The sequence below is a fragment of the Rattus norvegicus genome, chromosome 16 (genome assembly GCF_036323735.1).
Source record: "Rattus norvegicus strain BN/NHsdMcwi chromosome 16, GRCr8, whole genome shotgun sequence".
Classification (NCBI taxonomy): Eukaryota; Metazoa; Chordata; class Mammalia; order Rodentia; family Muridae; genus Rattus; species Rattus norvegicus.
In genome coordinates, this window is record NC_086034.1 from 77,878,965 (window position 1) to 77,903,394 (window position 24,430).

At 46.2% G+C, this 24,430-nt stretch overlaps 1 protein-coding gene across 4 annotated transcripts in view; it reads right to left on the minus strand.

Annotated features, from left to right (window-relative positions):
* Positions 1–24,430, minus strand: part of Mcph1 (microcephalin 1) — a 202,523-nt gene that overhangs the window by 154,714 nt on the left and 23,379 nt on the right. For 2 of the 4 annotated variants that reach the window (XM_006253383.5, XM_063275460.1), the window contains exons 5-9: positions 22,683–22,797; positions 21,265–21,387; positions 18,878–18,967; positions 15,862–16,887; positions 7,361–7,461 (exon numbers count right to left, since the gene is read on the minus strand). In XM_006253383.5, the coding sequence (XP_006253445.1) occupies positions 7,361–7,461; positions 15,862–16,887; positions 18,878–18,967; positions 21,265–21,387; positions 22,683–22,797 (1,455 nt within the window). Of the gene's footprint in view, positions 1–7,360; positions 7,462–15,777; positions 16,888–18,877; positions 18,968–21,264; positions 21,388–22,682; positions 22,798–24,430 lie in introns of all 4 variants that reach the window. The other 2 variants (NM_001427088.1, XM_006253385.5) reach the window with 1 other exon arrangement.

The following is a 24,430-nucleotide window of genomic DNA, read 5'->3' on the forward strand; positions in this document are numbered from 1 at the left end:
ACTGAAGCACCCCACCCTTAGGGACACAGCCCTCCAGTGACACTGGACATGGCATGAAGTCTACTGGCTGTTCTTCCTCTGCTTTGACCACACGATGTTCAGTTCCTCACCGAAGCAGCCTGGCCTTAGGCACATGGCCATCTGATTTCTGTGGAAACCGAGTGAGGCCTGCAGGCCTTGCCGCCTACTCTTGCCAATGCTTTCCTTTCCTTAATTCACTCTTGGCTTTGGCCTCCAGCTGTGGATGTTCCAGGGGACATGGCCAACCCCTTCTTCCCAGGGGTATCTTCCTTGAGAGAACACTAGTCCCAGAAACTTCCCAGTAAGACTTCCCTCGTATTCTATGGGACAGAAGTGAGTCACCAACTGAGAACTAGTAAGAACAACATGAATGCGGTCAGCTTCGCTGAGTCACTGGGGGACACAGTGGACACAGCGTGGGGTACTTTGGCAGGCTGGTCATCAGCACCATGTTGACTTTCTGGAGGGCCTGTGTGCCCTGAGGAGGCACTAGGCTGAGTGGAAACTCACATAAGAAGTTTCTTTACCCCAGGGGAAATGTCGAATTGGTGAATTTGATATTTCTGAGCAGATTACTAGGGTTTACTAACATTTGGCTAACATCCCCCAAATAGTATACTTAATAAACTAGGCCTAGATACCAGCAGTTCCATGCATGGGTTTGGTAATGCTTCACCGGCATCTTGCCTAGAGTTAGTTTCCATGGTTATGGAAACTCAATGTTTGGCGTACCACTGAAGACATCTCAAGAAAGGCTTAACTGAGGCGGGGTGGCACCATCCCATGGGGTGGGGGCCCTGGACTGAATAAGCAGAAGTTGAGCTGAGCGCAGCATTCACCTGCTTCCCAACTGCAGACACAATGAGAACACTTGTCTCAGTCTCCTGTAGTTATGGTGTCCCACCGTGATACAGTGTAAACCACAATACGTCCTTCCTTCTTTAGGTTGCTTTTTAAGGCATTTTGTCCCAGCGACCAGAAGTAGTTAACACAGTACTTAAATGGGATCTGCTGACTCAGCCTTGTTCCGAGTCTTGAAGGCTCACCAGGCTCCAGGGGCAGCTTTCTCTGCTGCACAGCCCGGGATTCTCAGTACGGAGTACACTCTCACTCTGGCCTCCAAGTATGTGACCCACAAGTACCTGAGGTCTAGGAGAATCTGTCCAACAGCCTCTTAACTTCTACCATCTCCAGTCCAAACACATTCCTGCTGCAGTACTGAGACAGGGGCTCATGTAGCTCAGGCTAACCCCATTCACATTGCCCTTCTTATTAGTGATTAGTCTGGTAGAGACCCACTTCTGTGAACTCCACACACATCTGACGATGAGTGGCAACTACTCTTCCTGCCTCCCTCCTCTTGAATGTTGGGATTACAGCCACACAGCTGCATTTGATGACTTCTGAGCTATACACTGCACAATGTATCGGAAACTCTTTGAAGATTATATGAAATGTTTTCTGTAGAAATATTTTCTGTCATACATAACAAGAAAGAAAATAACATGTTCCTGGGAGTGGGCAGTGACCGTGGCCATCAACATGCTGCTGGTTTCTAAATGGCTTCACAAAGCCTCCCGTGCCGATGAACCCCACACCTGTCGCAATGAGCACAGGCCCACCTCTGCCAGCCCTGGCTATGGATTGCCGGGAAGGCTTTATCAAAGTAACCGCAGATCACCAGACACCTGTGTTATAAATCAAAGCTCCCTGTCTGCTAACCCATCCGTCCGGTGATGGGCTCTCAGAGGATCTACCCTCTGGTCCTATCTCAGTGCACCCAGCAGGAAGAAACAACAGGAAACTGTTTACGGGGACATTTATAAAGTGTGTCATCTTAGAGGAAGTGTGACAGTTCCCTGACGTGATTAATAATAAATACTCATGTTGAGTTTTCAAGAAGAAAAACAAATACCAACTGTCATTTGGGTGAATCACTGCTGTTTAAACTCAAAGTTCGAAATCAAAGCTTCTATCATACTATTGAAAGGCACAGCCAAATTCCTGGAATTACTGCAAACTGAAAAACCATATTCATAAAATGTTACTGACTCAATCATAGCAATAGGACACATATCTGGAGGAAGGAGCAGGACTTAAGCTGGGATGCACTGCAGCACGCTACCTTAAGGATAGCCTCCAGTTCTCACTGACACAAAGCCACCTGCCTAGGAGGGGAACAGCGACAAAAAAACCAAACACACAGCATGTGGCAATGGTCCTAGTGGAGAGTGGGGGTGGGTGGGGACAGAGAGCACAAGAAAGGACTGAAAACATGTTGAGGTAAAGAGAGAGCGGGGAAAGAGACATCCATGGTTCAGTGGTTGTGAGCATTGGCTGCTCTTCCAGAGGTCCCACATTCGATTCCCAGCAGCCGTAAGGCAGCTCAGAACACTCTCCAACTCCAGTCGGAAGAGATCTGACGCCTGTCTGGTCTCTGTACTGGACAGTACGGTACACAGACATACATGCGGGTAAAGTGTCTGCACACAAAGCAAATCAAAGGAAACTGTAAAGGGAAGGCTTGGCGGATGGCTCAGTGGAAAGGCACTGACTGTTTAAATGTGGGACCTGAAGTTCAGACCTACAAACCTACTGGATGCTTGTGGTAGCCAACCTGTAAGCCAGTGCCTGGCGGAGAGACACAGAGGACCGCTACTCAGCTGGCTACTCAGACCAGCCATATCAGAAAGCTCTACTTCAACTGAGACACTGAGTCAATGAATAACGGGGAAGGCAATCAAGGGAGACTCCCAGGGCCAACCTCAGGCCTCCACATGCGTGCACACTCACACCACATGCATGCACACTTACACGCGTATACCCATACACAAGTGAACATGTACATACACAAATGGATGATGGTGGTGGTGGTGATGGTGATGGCGAGACACAAAATCTCTGAAAGTGCAAACAAATGTAAGCATTCTATCTCATGTATGGCTTCCTTGCAAACAAATGTAAGCATTCTATCTCATGTATGGCTTCCCTTAAAAGAACAAGATATCCTTGTCCAGATAGGTGCGGGGTATTTGGTCCTCTTCTCCCCCAGGCTTCACATCTATGAAAGCCATCTGCAAACCCTCTGTGCTCTGACCCACAGCTTGTCTTCCTGTGGAGCAACCTGGATTGGCAGGCACAGCCCCAAAATGAGATTTTTAAAACTCAGCCCCGGACCAAGAACTATGCAGTTGATGATTCCAGTTAAGTTTTTGTTGAGGATAATAATCTTTCGAACAACAAGCCGAGAAGTAACAGAGCGAATGAAAAAACCCTTGGAGGAACAGAGTTCATGTACTTTTCCGGAGTTCAAGCATGAAGCCCACATTTAGTTTCCTAGAGGTCTATACTTGGTCAATTTGCCTGAGCATTTGACATTCCTCCCTCCCTGGAAGGATGTATAATGTCCTCGCTGCCTAGACTGTCCATACTACAAACTAACAGAGGAGCTGTTTAACCAAGTCCTCAAGGAAAAAGACAGCAAACGAACTTATATCTACAACTGTCAACCTGAAGGGGGCTGAGGTCACACTCATTTGTGAAATGGGTGTCATGCCAAGAACCTTCTATTGGAAGCTATAATCTTAGATTATAAACTCTGCTGGATGTTATCTGTTCACTCCTAAAGAGAAACTGAGGTAACATCATTACCTTAGAAAGGTGTCTATTGCTAGGACACCACAACCAAAAGCAGCTTGAGAAGAGAGGGCTAGCTACAAGTCCATCACTGAGGGATATCAAAGCAGGACCCTGGAGGCAGGAGCTGATGCAGAGGCCATGGGGTGAGGGTGCTGCTTACTGGCTTGCTCCTCATGGCTGCTCAGCCTGCTTTCTTATACAACTCAGAACCCCTGTGGATGCCCCCTCCCAGTTCAATCACTGACTGAGATTGCAGACTCTCGAGCAGGCCATCTGGTGGAGGCATTTTCTCTGTTGAGGGTCCTCGTCCCAGATAACCCTAGCTCATGTCAAGTTGACAGCAGCAGCAGCAGCAACAAACAAACAAACAAACATCCCAAAGAACCAAAAACTGCAACGTAAAAGCCAAAACAACCCAAACAAGGAATTAGATGTTTATGTATTTTTTTTTCCTGAATAACTGTTTTAGAAAACTTTTCTCTTGACTTAATTTTTTCCTTACTCTTTTTACAAAGAGATGCATATCGGGGACTGGGGAGGTGCTGGGAGTAAAGTGCTTTCGGTGCAGGCAAGGAGCCCAGAGTTTAAATCTCCAGCATCCTGGAAAAAGTCAGTTTGTGGGGAGGGGAGAGGAAAGAAGGGATGAAGACCAGTGTATCCCTGAAGCTTGATGGCTGGGAGTCCAGCTAATCACCAAGTTCCAGGTTCAGTTCCTACCTCAAGAAATAAACTGTGGAGTCCTGTTCACATATATGTGCATGCAAGCACATACATAAACAAAGATTTACACCCCACACAACCAACTAACCAACCTATAGGAAGAAAGGATATGGATGTGTGTGTGAGTGTGTGTGTATGTGTGTGTTCTTAAAAATCACCATTTTAATTCTTTTTTAAAAAGACCGTGAAAATGAACCCATCCATCTTAGTTAGGGTTTCCATTGCTGTGAACAGACACCATGACCAAGGCAACTCTTTCAAGGACAGCATTTAATTGGGGCTGGCTTACAGGTTCAAAGGCTCAGTCCATTGTCATGGCAGGAAACATGGCAGCATCCAGGTAGACACGGTGCTGGAGAAGGAGCTGAGAGTTCCACCTCTTGTTGGGAAGGCAGCGAGGAAGACTGGAATCCTCAAGCAACTAAGAGGAAGCTCAAAGCCCACCCCACAGTGACGCACTTCCTCAGACAAGGCCACACCCACTCCAGCAAGGCTGCACCTAACAGTGCCACTCCCTGGGCAGAGCATATACAAACGACCACAGTGTACTTCCCGGTAGTGGTAGACTGAGTCCTGTGGATCGACCAACAAACTGGAATCAGCCAGAAAATGTACAAGCTACAAACAGGCAAGCAATGTCTGTGGTGCCACCACCCAGGCAATCATCTGGGAGACCTGAACCGTGACTCTGCATCTGAGGCTCACAGTCCCTAGAACAGTGGGATTTCCAGAGACAGGCCCAGCTCTCGGCCATCCCACCTCCTGACGATGCTAAACCAATGAGTTACTAACTGTGAAATACAGGACTGAAAACTGAGAAACTGCAGAGAATAAAAAATGAGGGAAAGCAGAGGTGTCGGGGATAGACTTCAAATGAGCATGCATGGCACAGACTCAAAAATGAGAAAGTAAATTCAAATAATAAATACTACAAGGGCCTAAAAGAACAACAACGGATAGATGATAGACTTTTCAGTCTGTTGGTCTAGTATCACAACAGACTTATAAAGAGTGACCAAAAGGGGAGATGGGAACAAAGTTGATTAGAAAAAAATAAGCAAAGATACAAGAGAAGCTAGGCTTGGCTGTGCACACCAGCACTGAGGAGAAGGAGGGAGGGGGGAAGTGGGAGGAGGGGAGGAAAAGGGGGAGGGGGTGAGGAGGGGGAAGGAGAGGAGAGGAGAATGAGGAGGAGAGGAGGGGAGGAGGAAGAGGAAGGGGAGGAGGAGGCATCTCTGAATTTGAAGCCAGCCTGGCCTACAAAGCAAGTTCCAGGCCAGCCAGGGCTGAGTGAAATCCTGTCTTAAAAACGATGCTCGAGCAAAGAAGCATCGGAGACATACCCCAGAGGTAATGGATGGCGTCACACGTGACTGTAGTGCCAACAACAGAGTGGAAACAAATGGGCAGAAGCAGCAAGAGCTGATCATTGCCCAGGACAAATCCGAGATCAAGCAAAGTCCTGCGGCCCTCAAGAAAGCTCACAAGGAACACAGCACTGTCCTTGGTGCTGTGTCACAGGGACCTCATCTACCTACCCTGACACACAGATTTCAGTCTTCTGGGGAGGTGGGGGTTGTTGCCTGGGGTCCACACGTACCAGTCTCTGACTCCCTTCGCTCCTCCCTGGATCTCATGTTACGCTGAATTAATTCAGTATTATTATCTACTCTGATGGCCTGCTCCACAGGGCTGCTGGGATGGCACTTTACCCACCCAGCTCTTTAGTTAGAGTGAAAGCTCACTAGGGCCCAGAGGAACAACAGGGTTTCAAGCTCCGTTCATCCCCACAGCGACAGCTCTGTATCAGCTCTGATGTGCAAACACTGCCCTGACCACCAGGACTGTCATCTCATAGGGACATGAATTAGCAGACGGAACCCCCTTTTCAGCAGTAGAATTCAGTCACAGGTTTCTCATTGTCCCCCCAGCACTGGAGAGCACACCCAGGGCACTGCACATGCCCAGCAGGCTTACTGCTGAGTTACATCTGTTTCGATCACAAGATTTTAAAATGAAAACAAGTTCTGTGCTTGATAAAACAGAATCCTTTAATTTGCACTGTGCGTAAAACCAGGGCCCTGTCAAAGTCTCAAATTTCAGTTGAACACAGATTATCTTAAAATCTATTAAGGATCAAAACCAAGCAGGTATAAGTCCTCAGTTTCTGTAGGAGGAAAAGGGGGGGATCTGGAAATGAAGTTCACATGAGGAAGCTGTACTTAATTTACTAATGTAATTCTGTAATCCCACAGTTGGCTTTCAAATCAGCAAACTGAACCCAGAGTATTTTTGTTGACTCCTAACAATACCAGAAGCCAAACAGCCTCCTGTCTCCACCATACCTAAGATATCAACCTACTGGGAAGATGTATTTTAAAATCTAGATGTGTATCAAGGAATTTCTACCGTTCTTCAAGTGTCAAAGGTGTAACCTCTGACCTCTCCACACTTCTCACTCAGTTCTTCTGTAGCATTGGATGCTCAAGCCAGCCAGTCTCTCCAAAGCTATCTTTCTGACCCGGAGGCATGGCCTCTGTCTACCATGCTGACTTCAGTCTCACCAGACCATATGTCAGCTTCGTGACTACGGCTCTTAGGATTTTATAGCAGGACTTTATTTATTCACAAAGAATGGTGCTTTGCTCCTGTCTTGTGATTTTTTTTTTTTTTTTAATTACCACAGAACAAATACTGGCCCTGCTGTACCTGAGGACTGCAGGAGGCTTGTTCCCAGCCAGGCATGGGCTGGCAAAGAGACTCAAGGAAGCTGGGTTTGCCTAGGATCGTTAGTGCCAACACTTCATCCTTGAATGACTTCAGACCTCTGTGTTATAGTCCAACTGCCCCACATTCGCTTGTAAATAAATTCTTAAATAAACGCAAAGTGTGAGGAATAATTTGCTTTCATTAACACAGGGCAGAACGCTATGACATCTGAGTAACCAGAATGCTTGAGATTACATTTTTACCCACTGACCTCTTTTTCTTTCCCAGAATTCTTCGGTTTCTCTTGAGGTCTGACAAGGCCTCTGTACGAGCTGTCTGAAGGATCTGGCCTCCCTAGTCCATTTTTAACACCTGAAAAACAAGTAGATTGGAGGTTGGTTAGAAACATGGGTCGGACAAAACTTAAGCGTTCTGTTTCTGCTTAAATGGGGACAGGATACTGCAGACTCTGCCATCACCACCATACCCGCCTAGAACATTTAAGAACTGGTTAGAGGGCTGGAGGGACAACTCAGTAGATAATGCACTTGTGACACAGTCTGAGGACTAGACTATCCATGCTGGCCATATTGTGGTGGTGGTGTTCTTTATTTTTAAAGTAAAATTTAAAACTTGGCAAATAAATAAAAACATTACGCATGTGATGGGGAGCAATGTCATTCTCTGAGGTCAGATACCATGTGCATGTGCAATAAACACGTGTGACTATGTACAGACACCATATACATATAGGAGCTCAAAGGGAGAAAAAAAAAAGACTGTACAGCAGGTAGGCAACTCCTTGCCTCTCGCTTAACTGTCCAAGAAAATCTTCAAGGTTGGTTAGCGCGCTTTCCCACATCTGCATGTTTGTATCATTCAAGACAATTCTAAATTACAAAATACTAATAAAGCCCCGTCTGTCGGAGAAGACCCTTCTTAGACGCACGCCATCGGCTATGTGAGCTCTATGCTTAGTTGCTGTAGAGTGGTCTTTAGTATAAAGCTTTAGTGTTAATCTGCACATACTTAAAACTGCTCCCCACAGACTTTCACACTAAACCCACTTCTTGCCACAAAGACACGCACAAGCAAAGAGATCCCACTGCATTCCATGTGGCTCTGTGATATTTCAGCTGCATAAAATAGTGTGTGTGTGTGTGTGTGTGTGTGTGTGTGTGTGTAAGAGAGGCAAAGAGAGGAGAGAGAAAAGGAGAGGGAGTTGTCCCTTACCACTGTAGTCCTGCATGATCTCTCTCTTCTTAGTCTCCAGGAGACTGCTTATTTTAGAGACTAGCTGGGCTTTATGAAGATAGAAAATACCATGAGACATACATGAACACACTTGTGATCTCAGAGGGCAGCAGCCGAGGAAGGTGATGGCAGGTAAACTGCGTATCCCGCCTAAATGCTGGTTCGGGTATGAGCAAAGACATGAGACCACCACTGCAGGTGACCCAATGCACATGCTAGAGAGACAAATAAATATACTCCAAGCCAAAAATCATAAAAATATCCCCGGAAACCAAAATGGGCACACCATGAGAAAGTCTACTTTGCAGATGGTGGGGCAGTGTGATAAAACTGAGAATGACCCAAGCTTGAGGAGTAGCACCTGTGAACTTCCAGTCTTTAAAATGGAATTGTATCTAAATAAAGAGAGGGGCCAGCAAGATGGTTCAGTGAGTGGAGGAGCCTGAGTCTGATCCCCAAAGCCTACGTGATAGAAGAACTAACTCCTGTGAGTTGTCCACACACACACACGCACACACACATGCATGCACACACGCATGCACACACACACACACACGCACATGTGCGTGCCCTTGCCCAATGTGCACACACACAATGCACAATAAATAGGTATAAGAAAATTAATCATAAACTCTAAAACACAGAATAATAGTTCAGTGTTTTCCAGAATTCAAACTAGCTGTTATTTGTATCCTGGGCCCTATAAACATTTAAAGGTCAACATTCTTGGCCTATAAATGTCTAAACTGGATCCTTTTGGAGACAAACCAACCACATGCTAATCCCCTTCCTCTTCAGGCATCTTTTAAACGTCATGTCCCTCTCAATCTCAGATAACTGCCAACCCACAAAAGCCCTCAGTTGGCTTTAAGAGGATGATGGGCTGCAGCAAGCAGGCAGAGGGTTAATGAGTCTGCTCTAAGAGGTAGTAAACGTCTTTCACCTGGCAAGTGACACCGACATTTCTGTATTACTTCCTAACGCTTCGAACAATCTTAAAACAAGCCAACCAGCCAACCAACCCCTCTTGGCTCCTAACACTCATGGGACACAGACAGAAATTGTTTTTAATCATCCTTCAGATCCGAGGTTACAAGTGATTTAGGGATAGAATATTTGTAAGGGGACATAAAACCCTGAGTCACAGCATAAAGCAGATACATAGCTCTCACCACACCTCACATGGGAGATTGCACACATCTCCTCTAAGGTCACCAGGCTCTGAGCTGACCATGGGGCCAGCCTGGTCCCATCTCCCAGCATCCTCCCCTGGCTATCCTGTCTGCTCCTGCAGTTCTGTCTTTCACAGGTTGTCACATCTGTGCTGCAGTGTGCATACACACACACACTCACCACCCCAGACAACTTGAGGCCTCATAACACCTTCTATCTCAACATTGCTAAGTCACTGTCCCTTCTCTGGACTTGTCAATGGATGGACAGATGCAACCAGCTAACAGGTATTATTTGGGGTGTCTTAGGTGAAGCCTATCCACTGCACACAGTGGGCCTCCAGCTAACAGGTATTATTTGGGGGATCTTAGGTGAAGCCTATCCACTGCACACAGTGGGCCTCCAGCTAACAGGTATTATTTGGGGTCTTAGGTGAAGCCTATCCACTGCACACAGTGAGCCTCCAGCTAACAGGTATTGTTTGGGGGATCTTAGGTGAAGCCTATCCACTGCACACAGTGAGCCTCCAGCTAACAGGTATTGTTTGGGGGATCTTAGGTGAAGCCTATCCACTGCACACAGTGGGCCTCCAGCTAACAGGTATTATTTGGGGTGTCTTAGGTGAGGCCTATCCACTGCACACAGTGGGCCTCCAGCTAACAGGTATTATTTGGGGTGTCTTAGGTGAGGCCTATCCACCGCACACAGTGGGCCTCCAGCTAACAGGTATTATTTGGGGGGTCTTAGGTGAAGCCTATCCACTGCACACAGTGGGCCTCCAGCTAACAGGTATTATTTGGGGTCTTAGGTGAAGCCTATCCACTGCACACAGTGAGCCTCCAGCTAACAGGTATTGTTTGGGGGATCTTAGGTGAAGCCTATCCACTGCACACAGTGAGCCTCCAGCTAACAGGTATTGTTTGGGGGATCTTAGGTGAAGCCTATCCACTGCACACAGTGGGCCTCCAGCTAACAGGTATTATTTGGGGTGTCTTAGGTGAGGCCTATCCACCGCACACAGTGGGCCTCCAGCTAACAGGTATTATTTGGGGTGTCTTAGGTGAGGCCTATCCACTGCACACAGTGGGCCTCCAGCTAACAGGTATTATTTGGGGGGTCTTAGGTGAAGCCTATCCACTGCACACAGTGGGCCTCCAGCAAGCTGCCGCTCCATGTGACAATCTGATGAATGTCTTAGAAAGCCCTAACTGGGGGTCTTGATAAGGAGGATTTATCTCCTGTTCCAGAAACTTCGAAGATATTGATCCCAACTGGACTCGGATAATTGGCTTCTGGTGAGCCTGCCCCCCCACCCCACCACAGCTTGCAGACAGCAGCCTTGTTTCCAGTTCATATGGGCAAGGGGACTGGAAGAATTCCTGGTGTTTCTTATCCTCTTTATGAAACACCAGTTCCATCATAAGGGCCCCAGCCTTGAGACCTCATCTGAATGCAGTCTTCTTCCAAAGGCCCAATTTCTAAATACTCTCACCTAGGGTCAGGGCTGGGTCTTGGGGTGGGGTGGGCACAGTGTTCTATCCACACTGTAAGTCTCTTCAGCCTCATTGCACCCATGCTGTGTTGCCCCACTCTTCATAAAATCATCAAGTACAAATTAAAAAGGGGAAAGAAAAAGCATCTAGCGGAAGGGTGCTGTGGAACAGGAGTAGAATTGCAGCACCTTAGAGGCTAGGGTAGGAAGGCTGCTCCAAGGTCAGGCTACGATGCAGAGTAAGACCATGTCTCAAGAAACAAAGACACAGAGGAAAAACCCCAGCGCCAACACTTTTACAATGATGTAAAACTCAATCTCAAAAGGTACAAGTGTGAGCAGAGACAGACAGACACATGATCCACGGGATCCTGAGCTTGCAATCTTCCCATACAACCGTTATCAGCATATCCTACTGGTTCAGTAACTCCATGTATCACAGGAGCCCCTAGTCTTGTGAAAGGCCTGTCACAGCCTCATCCTGAGAAGCCCAGAGTGACCACAGGCAGTGACCCCAGCCTCCCAAGATCAGCACAGGCAGTTCCCGTCACTCCCGTCACAGACAAATACTCTAGGATTAAACATTTGGCAGAAACGACAGTTTCTTGGTTAGAATACTTCAATAACGACTCTGTACATGTTCAGCCTCATCAAAACACAGGTGTCACCCACTCCTGTGCTAACACTTGTCACACCTGAGAGACCAGTCCACTAGCCCGTTTTGAAATGCCTTGTTAACTGCCAGTACGGATGAAGCAAATGAGCTGTAACTGATGTCGTCAAACTGCCAGAAAGCTTCCCATTGGCTAACTTCTTGGATTCAAGAATGACCTGGCAGGAATATTACACTCCCCAACCATGCATGAGCAGGGCATGGATATCTGGTATTAGCTGAAGCTTGGATCTCTGAAGACAATGCCCAGATCTTGAACTCTAAATGACCTGTGATGAAATATAGAGATAGTAGGTAGTCTGAGCACACATTAACTTTTATAGAGGCTTGTCTCAAATAGGACACTAAGTTAAGGGGGCTGGGCCTTCAGCAGATCTGTCTACTGGAAAAGCTTTACCCCGTTTCGCTGGGCAACAAATGTTTATGCATCTGAAATTTGTCTGCAGTAAGATCTGGTGGCCAGAGCTGCTGGAAGGACAGTAGTCCATCATCAACCCCCAACAGCTGGTAACTGTAAAAGAATCCAATAGTTGGAAGTGGCCAAACTGTGCAGATAAATGAACACACATGTATAAAATGCTGACGTGAAATTCCACCACACACTGCACAGGATAAAATCTGCACTGAATCAATGGCCAGATGTGGGCTATCCTATGGAAAGTACTAATGCGGCCGGTATGCAAATGAGACACATGGAGCTCCTGCATCAGCGTCACTAGTGGAAGGCAGCCAGGAGCTCCATCATACGCCAAGGTGCTCAGGACATCTGGTAGACCTTATCTACTGGGCGAGTCTGCCTGCATGTGGGAGCAGAGGCAGAAGAATGTCACCTCAATATTCACCAAGCTGCTTTTCATACTTCCTGTCTTGCACCATCTAAAGATAAATGAAGCTTGGTGTGTTGCCACATACCCATAGTCACAGCAGTGCAGAGGATGAGACAGGAAGCTTATTAACTGGAGGCCAAGTGTGCTACACAGAAAGATCTTGCTTCAAAATAAATACATTAAAACAGAAAGCAAGTCCTCTATCCCCCCACAACTTAGGTGCAGACATTTTTGAATTCAGACTATATACAGTTCCTACATTTCTCAGACCTAATGAAAGAACAAAGCTATACCCTAACTACAAGATCTCTACCTGCACGATCCAAGAGCTCCCGCCTATCTTCCCACCACCAACTCATGCATGTACATAAACACCGCCTTAGGACCCAACAGGTTTGAAAATTGTTTCCTTGGAGACTGGCATCAGACTTGGACAAGACCAGTCTTTGTGAAACGGCGCCCTCAAGAGTGAGTTGAGGTGCCTAACACCGTACACAATAACCTTAAGGAATTAATTGCAATCAGGTTAGGTGATAGGAAACTCACTTATGAGAGTTCCAATTAAATTACAGGGTCACTCAGACTCTCCCCACCCAAGAAATCTGCTCAAGAGCAGACATGCATTCCAAGACTATAGTCAACTTAGTGTTTCATCAGTAAAGGTTTTGCAAAAACGTCTTTTCTCTAATTATCTGTAATTTATAATTATCTCTATTTCTCTATATCTGTATCCTTTTGACCCATTACAGAAAATGCCACTGGTCCTCTACTAAAAGAAACAAGTATCTACTGTGAATGGGATGTCTGACTTCGTTGCTATGGCCCGTTTAAAGTAACAGGATAACACGGTTCTATGTATATGAGAGAATCCCTTTAAATATATTCCCAATTGCATGTTTATATACACAGCTATCTGGAAGGGAATGGTGTTGATAGTCATTGTTTCTAGCAAACACATTAAGCCACGATTTGTCCTTCAGAGTATCCAGGGTTACGGCGAAAACAAATCAGATCTGGTTACTCCGGCTCAGAATCCCTAGAGCTTCTCATCGTACCATGAAACAAACTGGAACTCCCTGTCTCGCTGGGGAGGGAAGGTCTCAGAGATCTGATTGCTGCCACACTTGCGGTCACTGTCCCCACCCCCGAGGCTCAATGGCTTGATGCTGCTTGGCCTCTTCCTTCCTGCAGGATGCTCGGTCATTTGTACTCACCTCCAGTGGACACAAGCACATTCTTCACCTGGCCTAAAGTCAGTACGGCCTCCTCAGAGGAGCCTTCTGTGTACCTGGTGGAACCTCCTATACTCTCGGGCATCACTGTTTTCCTAATTACTCCCTGTTGGGTCCAAAGGAGGATTCAATCCCCCAAACTCCAAAAGGCAGTTTATACAGTCAGTAATGAGCCCCACCTGCACTACAAGGTGATAAAACCCAGCGTTTCTCAGGAACCTGTGACTGGTTTCATCTGCCTTAAGGAGTCTTTTCCCTTGCCTCTGGCAGAAGGGACGTATGGTTTCCTGACATGTACCAAGGGCTGCATATCAAAGCCCACGCTGGCACCAGGCTCCCTTAGCATCATCTGTTAGACAGTTCCACGTCCACACCAGCACCACAGCCCATCGCCCTTTCCCAGGCTTCACTTTTTCCCGATACCATTTGTTCTTTTTATAAGCGAGCTTTTACTCCTCCTTCCCAGCTGGTCTCCCAACTCTGACTCTCCTTTTACACTCTTGTATTCTCTTCCTCGTCTCTACATTATCTGTATTATAATTATATTAGCTACATTAACTATATTAACTCTCACTTCTACTCTCCTTCCCCAGCCCTGGCCATGGCCAGTCTACACCTCCCCGTTTCTGCTCTGAACTCTTCCAGATGCCTTTGGCTGTTCTCTCTCCCATCTACAATAAAAATGTTGACCCAGTCGAAGGATCGGGTCTGCACCCTCTGGAATACTCTCACTAGCTGATACTGTGTCCTACCTGGCTTTACCATTTGTCTTCTTCAAGGAAATTAGAACCTGCTGGGGTTAAGGGTACATTCTGTTTCCTTCCTGGCTCTCTTCTTATAAACTAGAAGCAAACTAGAGGTATAACAGGTCTACCACTAGCCTTTAATAGTAATTCAAGAATTAACACAGGCAGAAAGTGAGAAATTGAGATGGGAAAGTTTATTCTTTTTAATAAAGGAAACTTTTTGTTTATTGTTCATAAAATTATGGAATAAAAATGTGAAGAGTTAATGATTATACCCCACTGTTTAAATATCAGTTACTGACCTTGGTAAATTTCTTTAGAAGCCTCATTGCACACTATCTTAGAGTTGGTAAGTCCAAGTGGGGTTCAAGTGGCACTGAACAGCCTTTCATTTCACCGAGAGGGATCTGGAGGGTCTATCTAGCTAATGCTCAGAGCAGCCTTCGTGGCTCCAGTTGGGGAAAGTATGGAACGTCCACTTCAGCCAAGGATTTACGGTTGTATCTAGAGTGGATCCCCAAGGAGTTGGCTGGCCCCAATCCAGCATGGGCTGATAGTGGGCAATAGAAAATACCCATGCGTCTTCTTAATGTTACTAAGTAAAGCAAATGCTTAGGCTTAGACTAGCACGGTGCTTCCGTGCCTTAGGAGCCCATGTTGTCTTGTGGTAATGACATGATAGTTTATAGAACCATCAGTCAGACTGAGTCACACCTGTCTCTGCCTGTGCACGAGGAAGGTGGCCCACTTCCTAATCAGAACATCTCCCAGTGTCCTCTGAGTACTGGAGTGCTCCCAGTGCCCATGCTCTTCATGCTGTTCCTGAAGCCTGATACTCAGGACTGAAGTCAGGAGGGTTGACAAAAACTGTGACTAATGTACTATCAACTGTCACTAGTAAGATGCTTACCGCACTCCTCACATATAAACCCTTGCTAAATGAACCCAAATTTAAAAAAAGGAAGTACACTGCTCTATCAGTTGTGTCTCTGGTACAGCCATGCTAAGTGCGAGAGGCAATGGGAAGGTATAGACCACCCATTTGAAGTAAGCGCTGTTTCTTTTAATCCCAAGGAGGAAGCCTGGGGAGGTATATTCATGGCAACACATTTGACCAGAAAGCTCAGGGTCTGCCACCTCAAGAAGTCATTGGCAAATATCAAATGCATGTTCCTTGAAATAAAAGGGGAGGGGAAGGTTTTAGATTGTAAAGATGTAAAAACGATTTAAAATATGAACACAGCGTCACACACTGACAGAGCAGAAAGTACTGGGAATGGGGCTCACATACTTCCAGGATACCCTGTGGCTACATTCTCCTTTTCTTCTACATTGCGATCCTCTCCCAGACTCAGATTACAGCTGTGTGCTTCACCTTCAGGAGAGGCTGATGCGGGAGGAGTGGTGCCTTCTTTGGGGGAGCCTTTTCCATCACCTGGGTCTCTTGTTTCTGTACTACTTCCTTTCAAGGGTGTGATGTGGTGAGCAGGGCTGTACAGGATATCAGGGTGGCTGCTTCCTTCTGGACCTGTGTCTTCCCTCGGCTGAGGGCCAGGGTGCCTGCGCTGCCCTGGGCTGTCATCAGCAGAGGTCCCCAACAAAGGCAAGCAAGTAGAAGCTGTATTTACGTCCTCCTTATCAGGTTTCTCAAGACTACACGTACTTTTTGAAATTAAGTCACTAATGTTGGTGGATCTGTGTTTTTCACCAATGCAGGTAAAATCACACATTTCTAGCATGTTTTTTCGCTCCCACTTTGAGAGACCTTTGCAGCGGAACAGAGAAGGGCTTGCTAGTAGCTGAGCCTCGGGAAGTCTCCCTGAATTCCTCTCCTTGAGATTGTCAGGGGAAAAATAGTCCTCATACGAAGAGGCCTCAACATCAGGAGTCCCCGGGATAGGTCTGGTTGTGGACTGCGGGCTACAGTCGGACTTGAATAATTGTACTGCCGGAGTAGACTTTCTCTTGTACCTCTTCTTCAGTTTTCCTTTTGAAGGTGAACCCAAGTCCGCTGTCCTTTTTCTCTTTGCTGGAGAACTCTTTGGTTCCAAATGTACTACACGCTCTTCTATGACAGACTTGGTAGGAGACAGACAGTGCTTCTCATCAGCCATCCCCTGAGAAACACCTGCAGCTTGCTTTCTCTTGGAATCAGTTACCTCACTTGTAGCCTCTTTCTGCTGGTTGACACCCTCCTTTGAAGGAGTGTCTGCAGCTTTCTGAGGACTTGGCTGCCTGAGGTGGTTGGATGATGCTGAACCATAAAAACTGCTTGCCCTCAACACAGGTGAGGAAGGACATGTCATCCTGGCCATCTCATTAGAAGATCTTCCCAGTTTCCTTTCTTGATCTCCACAGGGACCATCAAAAGATAAGTGAGAACCACTGGCAAAGGATTCATCTGGAGAGATCAATAAAGAGTCATCTTTAAAATGTACAACTGACTATAAGTACCTTGTTTTCTTTTAAAGACAGGGTCTCACTGTGCAACCCTAGCTGGCTTGGAACTCAAGAGATCTGTTTGCCCCTGCTCCTGAATGCTAGCTTGGTTTAAAGGTATGTGCCACCATGCTTGGCTAGGCTTTGGGCTTCTATAAACAATTCCCCTGATAAGTAGAACTCAGCTCCTGTCCCCTGTTCTTCTGGCAAGTCCTCATGTTTTATTTATATTTCAAATGAAACATGTAGGGCTCTCAATATTCTGACCTCTCACAACGCCTGTACTTTTCTCAGTGTAAAGCCACACTGTCCACCACCTCCAGTCTCCAGGCTCCTCAACCCAGCCCCAGCTTTCTGACACATTTTGCTGTGGGCAAACATAACTCATGCTTCAAAGCCACCTGAGTGTCAGTGTCACCTGTGAATCCCCTGATCCTGTCAGGTCACGCTGCTAGCCCCTCTCAGGACACAGCAATATTCGTCACACATAGCGTAAGGTTTCTGTCCTCTTGTTATGCTGAGGTACTGGAGGGCAGTCAGCACTTCCTGCTCATTTGGAACCTGTGTCACCACTCAGACCTGGTCCTCCGCTGGTTCAGTGCTGCCTGGCTGAGAGCTTCCTCTTTAGAGAAAGGACACAATCTGGAGGCAATGCTGGGACCCTAACTGTCTGCCTCTGAAGACAAGGCACCAGCGCTCAGCTTTAAGAGAAAAGAGAGGCAGCAGAGGTACCGTCCTGGAAGCTGCGCTCTGGGCGGGAGGGGCCGCAGCCAGCCTGACATTGGGCCTGTGCAGACCTGCTTCAAAGGCAGCAGCTGGTGATACTGAGATCTCCTCTTAGGACCTGAGTGCATCAATCACTCCTCAGTAAGTCACGACACAGTGTGGCACATCATTAAGAGCATAAATTCTTAGACTACTCAAGTCAGAAGCCTGGGTGTATCACTCACAACCTCAGGATCTTGCGTAATCCACCTGACCTCCCGTGTCCTGGTTTTCTCTTCAGTGAAATGGGAGTGGGGATGCAGCCTATCTGTGGAGACTTGAGGCGTGGGTGTGATACAGTGAGGCAGAACAGTGCAGGGAAAAGGAAGCCAGCACTGTTATCACCATTGGCTTCCAAACTATGAGAGACGAATTTGAGCAATGAGGAGACAAATGGGTGCAGTCCCAGAACTTCAGGACAGACTGCCAGAATATACCACACAGACAGAAGAACGCCTAGCTCAAGCTCATGTGGCATTTGAAGCCCGTTTGAACCCAGTTGTTAGGGGCTCCAGAGACTTCATTTAGGCTGTCCCATGGACTTACATGAGGAAGGTGTGAGAAACTCAACACCTGAGAGCTATATAATCCTGAAAAAAGGTCAAGGGCTCCCATACTATTTGACACAAACTAGTTTCAACAATATACTTCATGGGTTAATTACACATGAAATAATTCCTCTTTAGTAGTAGCTATTCTCAGATATACACTTATACTGCATTTAAATCATATACAGTCACAAGGATTTCCACAACAAAACAAACAAACAAATCCCCAGGGAGGAACTAATAGACTTGAAGGGGGAGGTCCATGAGACCATAACACCAAATCTCAAGGAGAAACCTGAGTTAGCTTAACTCAGCTACTTGAGTGTTTAGAGCTAAGCACATGAAATCTGGGCACGGTGGTACACTTCTGTAATCTCAGCACTTGAGGAGACAAGAACATGGCTTTAGTTGAGGCTAGCTGGGTCTCTACAGTCAGTGCCATGCTAGCCAGAGCCCCATGGTGCGAAGACACACACACACACACACACACACACACACACACACACACACACATACACACATACACACGTGCACACACACACGCACACTCATGCACACACACACACACACACACACACACACACAAACTTTTCAAATCATAAGTTTGTCACAAAAACAAAATACTTATTACAATTTTACCTGAACTCGAAGGTTGGTGAGACATGTTCAAGGATGTTTTAAGCAGACTGACACACGGATTCTGCTGAGACTGCTCCAACATCTGGGAGGCTGATAACATAATGAATGACATGTCATTAACACTGAGCGGCAGAATCGCCTACTGTACAGGGACAATAGCACGTCTGCCCACTCTGCTCCTGACCCCATATACACAGGAAATGACTCTGACCTTTATTCTAAGCTTAACAACACGAGGATAAACGGCGCAGCAAGTGTATTGCAGATGCAAGACTGACAAAAATGAAACCCTACCCATCAGTGCCCCCAAAGCATTAACTCACGGAGTCATATGAGATAGAAATTTCAAAATTCAACTTGTATGAAGCTTAAACCAAATTAAGTGAATATTTTCCAAAGTTCCTAATATTTACCTCCAAGTAGAGCCCAGTGCTGACACAGACATGAGGCAATGTTTGTCACATGGTGGGGGAAGGATATTACTGGTTAAGAAAGTATACACAATAATGAATTGTCTCCAACAGTGTTGCAGTTAAGAAACCACAGTTTTAAAGAAAATATCTAGAACACCAACAACTTAATAAATGAGGCTCTAGGTGCTACCTTCAAAAGATGTCCATAAAAGAGACAAAAACATATTCAAAAAATGTTTAAATCTATTTTTAACTCCGTGTACACACGTGTTTCTGTGTATGGGTATGTGACATGCGTGTAGAAGAAGTACTGGGATTCCCTTCAAGCTGTAGTCACAAGATGTTCTGAGCCACCCAACGTCTTCTGGGAGCTGCTCTTGGGTCCTCAGGAGTACAGTACTTATGCAGTGTCTAGAAGTCATTTTTAAAGGAGACTCTGAGGATATTTCTGAGAAAACTTGATAAAATGACTATAAAGCAGGGGCATTTATATAAAGAAGGTGTGGGTGGGAAGAAGTCCTCAGTCTGAGGTTACTCATCTGTTTTGATGCTGGGATCAGAATCCGGGCCTTTGTGCACACTAGGCAAGAACTACATAGCCTTAGTCCTTTTACATTTACTTTTGAACAGTTTGGTTTTTTTTGGGGGGGGGGCTCATTTTAATAAATAAATTCAGGCTGTCCTTACAAGATGTTCTTGAGCTCCTGTTCCTCCTGATTCCACTGTTTCAACATAGGATTACAGGCATGCACCACCACAGCTGGCTTTCAGCTGTGGGGTTTACGATCTGGGACTCAGTTTACACACGTCGAATCAATTTGGATGTGCACACGAGACAGAGCTACCTGCTTTAGCTGCCATCCTCTGCTTGCTCTGAACAAAACTCTGATGGCCTCTCAGTAAAAGCTAGAGTCCATCTCAGTCTGATTTGTTACCACGGCTGTTACCAGGGCCTGAGATACAGAGGAGTCGAGTGTAGCCTGTGACAGGAGCAAGTGAAGGAAAAGGCTTCATAAAGACGTACATGGTGTGCCGGGCACGGTAGTGCATGCGCATCACTTGGGGGCTGGAGGCAGTAGGCCACGTCTACAAAGCAAGGTGTGCAGCACGTGGGAGACAGAGGCAGCTGGATCTGAGTTAGAGACCACCCTGTCTACACAGAGAAATCCTGTCTCAGAAACAACAAACAAAACAGAATATCCTCATGATCTAAATTAAGAAAGAAAATAAGCTACAACCGCACATGGAACGCACGCCTGTATCATTCCAACTGTGCATGCATCAGCAGAGGAGTGTAAGTGCTGGGGAGGAAAGGCTTGTAGACTCACTACACTGCTCATCATTTTATTAAAATGTGCTTATTACTACCTGAGTAATCAAAACACTCTTCTTTTAAAAGACACCTGATTAGCTTAACTTTTTATCATTTCATTTATGTGTATATGCATGTCTAAATTACACACGTGTGCAGGGTCCCACACAAGCCTGAAGAGGGCACTGGTTCCCATGGAGCTGGAGTAATACAGAGAGTTATGAGTTACCCAGTGTGGGTGCTGAGAACTACACTCCGGTCCTCTGTAAAGGCTCCAAGTGCTCTTAACTTCTGAGCCATTTTTCCAGCTCCTTATTATTATTATTTTTTTTTTTGGAAAAAGAAAAGACAGTTAGGAGACTGGAAATGACGAAGGAGCTGCAAGAGAGGAATGGAAAACACTCTTGTCTTCTACATGGGTCCCAATCTTAACAAAGCACATTTCTTCTGGAAGAAAATACTAGAAAGGTCTCCACTGGAACTAAGTACTAAAATCAGGAAGCACTCAAAAGGTCTAGGTAAGGAGACTGGGGTGCAGCATGATCTCTTGACCCAAGCACTGTGGGGGAAAAAAAAATAGCATCTAGGGTAGAGATCAAAACTGACATTTCTTGTGTAATTTGTCAGCATACATCATTTCATTTTACAATGAAACCACTTACAGGTAGGGGAAAGGTTTTCCCTCTTCTCCTTCATCTCCTGTAGTCTCTTCTTCATCATGTTTACTGGGGAGCTGTATACCAGTGACTGAGGGGACTCAAACATGAGGACAGGGACGTCGTCATCTGAAAACAAACCTCCATAGTAAGTTCAAGACACCACGACAACGACATCACACTTTACCAGTAGTTCCTTTAACGGCCACCCCACCCCCACTGCATTCATTCCCCCTTCAGTGCCAGTCTCTCTTCCCACAGACAGTATTATTCCCACCATGAACCACGGCACAGCCAGGACAGCTAGCTGCCAGGTGAGCCTTGCTGAGCTCTCAGTACAAGGCATGAAGTCCTCACCAAGCTGTACCCAGGCCCTGCATGATGATAGGTGTCAGCCCTCATTTACAGAGGTAGTCACTGAGAAACAGGTGAGTTGATACCATGAACACCATCATACAACTAGCAAGAAGCCAGAAAGGCAGTGTGGGTTGGCTCCTAAAACTTGTTTTATATCCAGGTTAGAACATGGTCCTCCTGAACACTACTCATCCTACACACACACACACACACACACACACACAGACACACATACACACACACATACACACACGCGCATACACACACACATGTGCGCACACACATCTGAATTTAAGAGGAAGTGAGCCCAAGGTGTTTCCTACAGCATTAAAAGCACACCAGCCCATGATTTGCCTGCTTTAGATATGAAGCAAGAGCTGTGTAGCTGGCATCTGCTGCTTTGTGGGTTCTTCTTTCTTCCACCTTTCAACCCCTAACATAGAGAAGAGAGGGATGGGGCAGTGTTCTCTTTAGACTACTTCTTGCTCATTAGGGGCGTTGAGTTCCTTGGGGCAAATCTGATCTTTTCAGTCCAGGCTATCTTATTTCTTTTTGCACACAGCTATTTTACAGACAGTGAGCAATCAGTAACCAACCACCCGGCCCGCCCTTCTCTAGGAGCAGCATTTATCTAGGCTCTCAAGTCCCCAGTCCAAACATCACACCATGAAGAAACTATCCTGAAGCTGGCAAAATCACACCCGTTAGAGCCTGAGGCAAGTCAGTTAGCTGTTGTGGATAATCTGAAACAGCCCCATATCCCACACCTGGGATTAACACAAAAACATATTCCTGTAATATTTCTGTGATTTTTAAAGAGACCAAAATGTCGAAATTGTCATTATAGACCAGGTATTAGTTAAAAGGACAGAATTAAGAAATGAGATTTGCTCTTCTCCTGTATCCCTCCCCAGATAAGAACCCCACTGACCTGATGAATGACGAGGATTTGACTGCCCTCCCAGTGGCTCTCCTGTTCCCACTCAGTCTAAGTGGGCAGGTACCCGCTGTGGTCTCCTTCCTCCCTAAAGCTACTGCAGCTGCCAGGCACGTGGGATGCGACTTACCTAGAGCTGCCTTTTGCCTTTGTAGCTCTTCAGCCATTTTCTCGAATTTCTTTTGAAGTCTTTTGTCATTTTCTGGTGTTTTAGGAATAAAATCTTTGGGCTGCATACACTTGTGCTAGGTAAAAAGGTTATGAACATTACAAACATTAGTATGTACTGTTTCCTTTATTGCTTATTTTAAAAGATTGACTTGTTATGTGGTTAAATGTTGACCTGAATTTATGCATGTACATCACATGCATGCCTGGTGCCCACAGGGGCCAAAAGAAGGCGTCAGATTCCCCAGAAACTAGAGTTCAGTACAGTTAGGAGGCACCATGTAGAGAACTCAGCGAGGTCTTGTGCAAGAGAAGTGCTCCTGGCTGCAGAGCCACCTCTCCAGTTCCTAGGATAGCTGATAGTTTTTAAAACAAGAGAGAGCCATTTCCATACAGTTGTGGTAACTTTAATGATATCACATATTAAAAGAACTTCTTAAGGGTTGTTTATTATACTGTATGTTATTTGGCGACTTTTATTTCTGAAGCGTTATTTTTACAAGCAGTACAGAACTGAAGAGATTAGGAATAAGGCTGTATACTGTGTATGTTTACTGTGTGCTGAGATGTTTCAGCAGGCCGGCATTCTCAGCACCCAAGAGGGTTCTCAGAAGTAGCCTTGGTTCTCTGCTCTCCTCACACCAGCTTCCCTCCAACAGAACAGCAACACAAATGGCATTATCCCAGTTACTAAAGAGAGGAATCTTTGTTTCCTTGTCTATGCTGCTGCTGCTGCTGCTGCTGCTGCTGCTGCAGCTGTTTCTGGCCCTTACAACAGCCTCAGGCCTGTTTTGCTCTTGACTTGCTAGGTGAGGTAGGTACCTGGTCATTATCACATTCTTGTGTCAGGCACTGGGCCTCAGCATACAGAGCTTGCACAAAGGAAGGAGTGACAGGGAACAGCTTTAGCAGATAACTGGCTTCTACCAGTATGAGTTGGGCGCTTATGTTCAGCGGGCTGCTGCAGTGTGAGATGTCAACAGTGCTGCCTTTGGACAGTGGGACAGTCTGTGCAGCTTGCCCATATTGTTCCATTAGGAGGATTAGCAGTTTGCCTGAAGTACTTTTCTTACGAGGCACAGTTCATAGGAATGTGGGAAGCAGAGAATAGAGGTCCCACTCTGTGACCTTAATGCTGGGCCTCTTTCTACCACTTCACAAACAGTGGCAGTCACAACAGACTCAGTTGCTTTAAAATAAAAAACGGATTCCCAGAATCTCAAAACAGCAATGGTTCCAAATCCATACAGCACCTTGGAATGGAAACTTAGATCACACTGACAGAAGCAGGACAGCAGCCTCAAGCAGAAAGACCTACTACTGTGGCACGGGCATTAGAGAGGACTGTGGGCATCTGCACAGAGCCACAGCAGAGCTGGGAGGCGGGCTGGTGAGTGGACTTGAGGAGAGCATGATCTGGACAGAGGGGGCAAATAGTACGAGTGTTTAAACTCTTTCTGAGCAGAACGCCATGGCCAGCCTAGGGCGACAGGAGACGGTGAGAACAGAAATTGCCCTCCAAGCACCTAAAATAATGATTCTCGAGTAGTGCTTATGGAAACTGCTTGTGGAAAGGGGAGGCCTGTAGAAGTGGTTACGTGTAAGCTGCAGGCAGTCACTATTTGTGCATCAGACTAGACAAAGAGTAAAGATAATACAATGGCGCTGGACAAGACAGAGGTGACCTTGCACACTACAGATGGGATCACC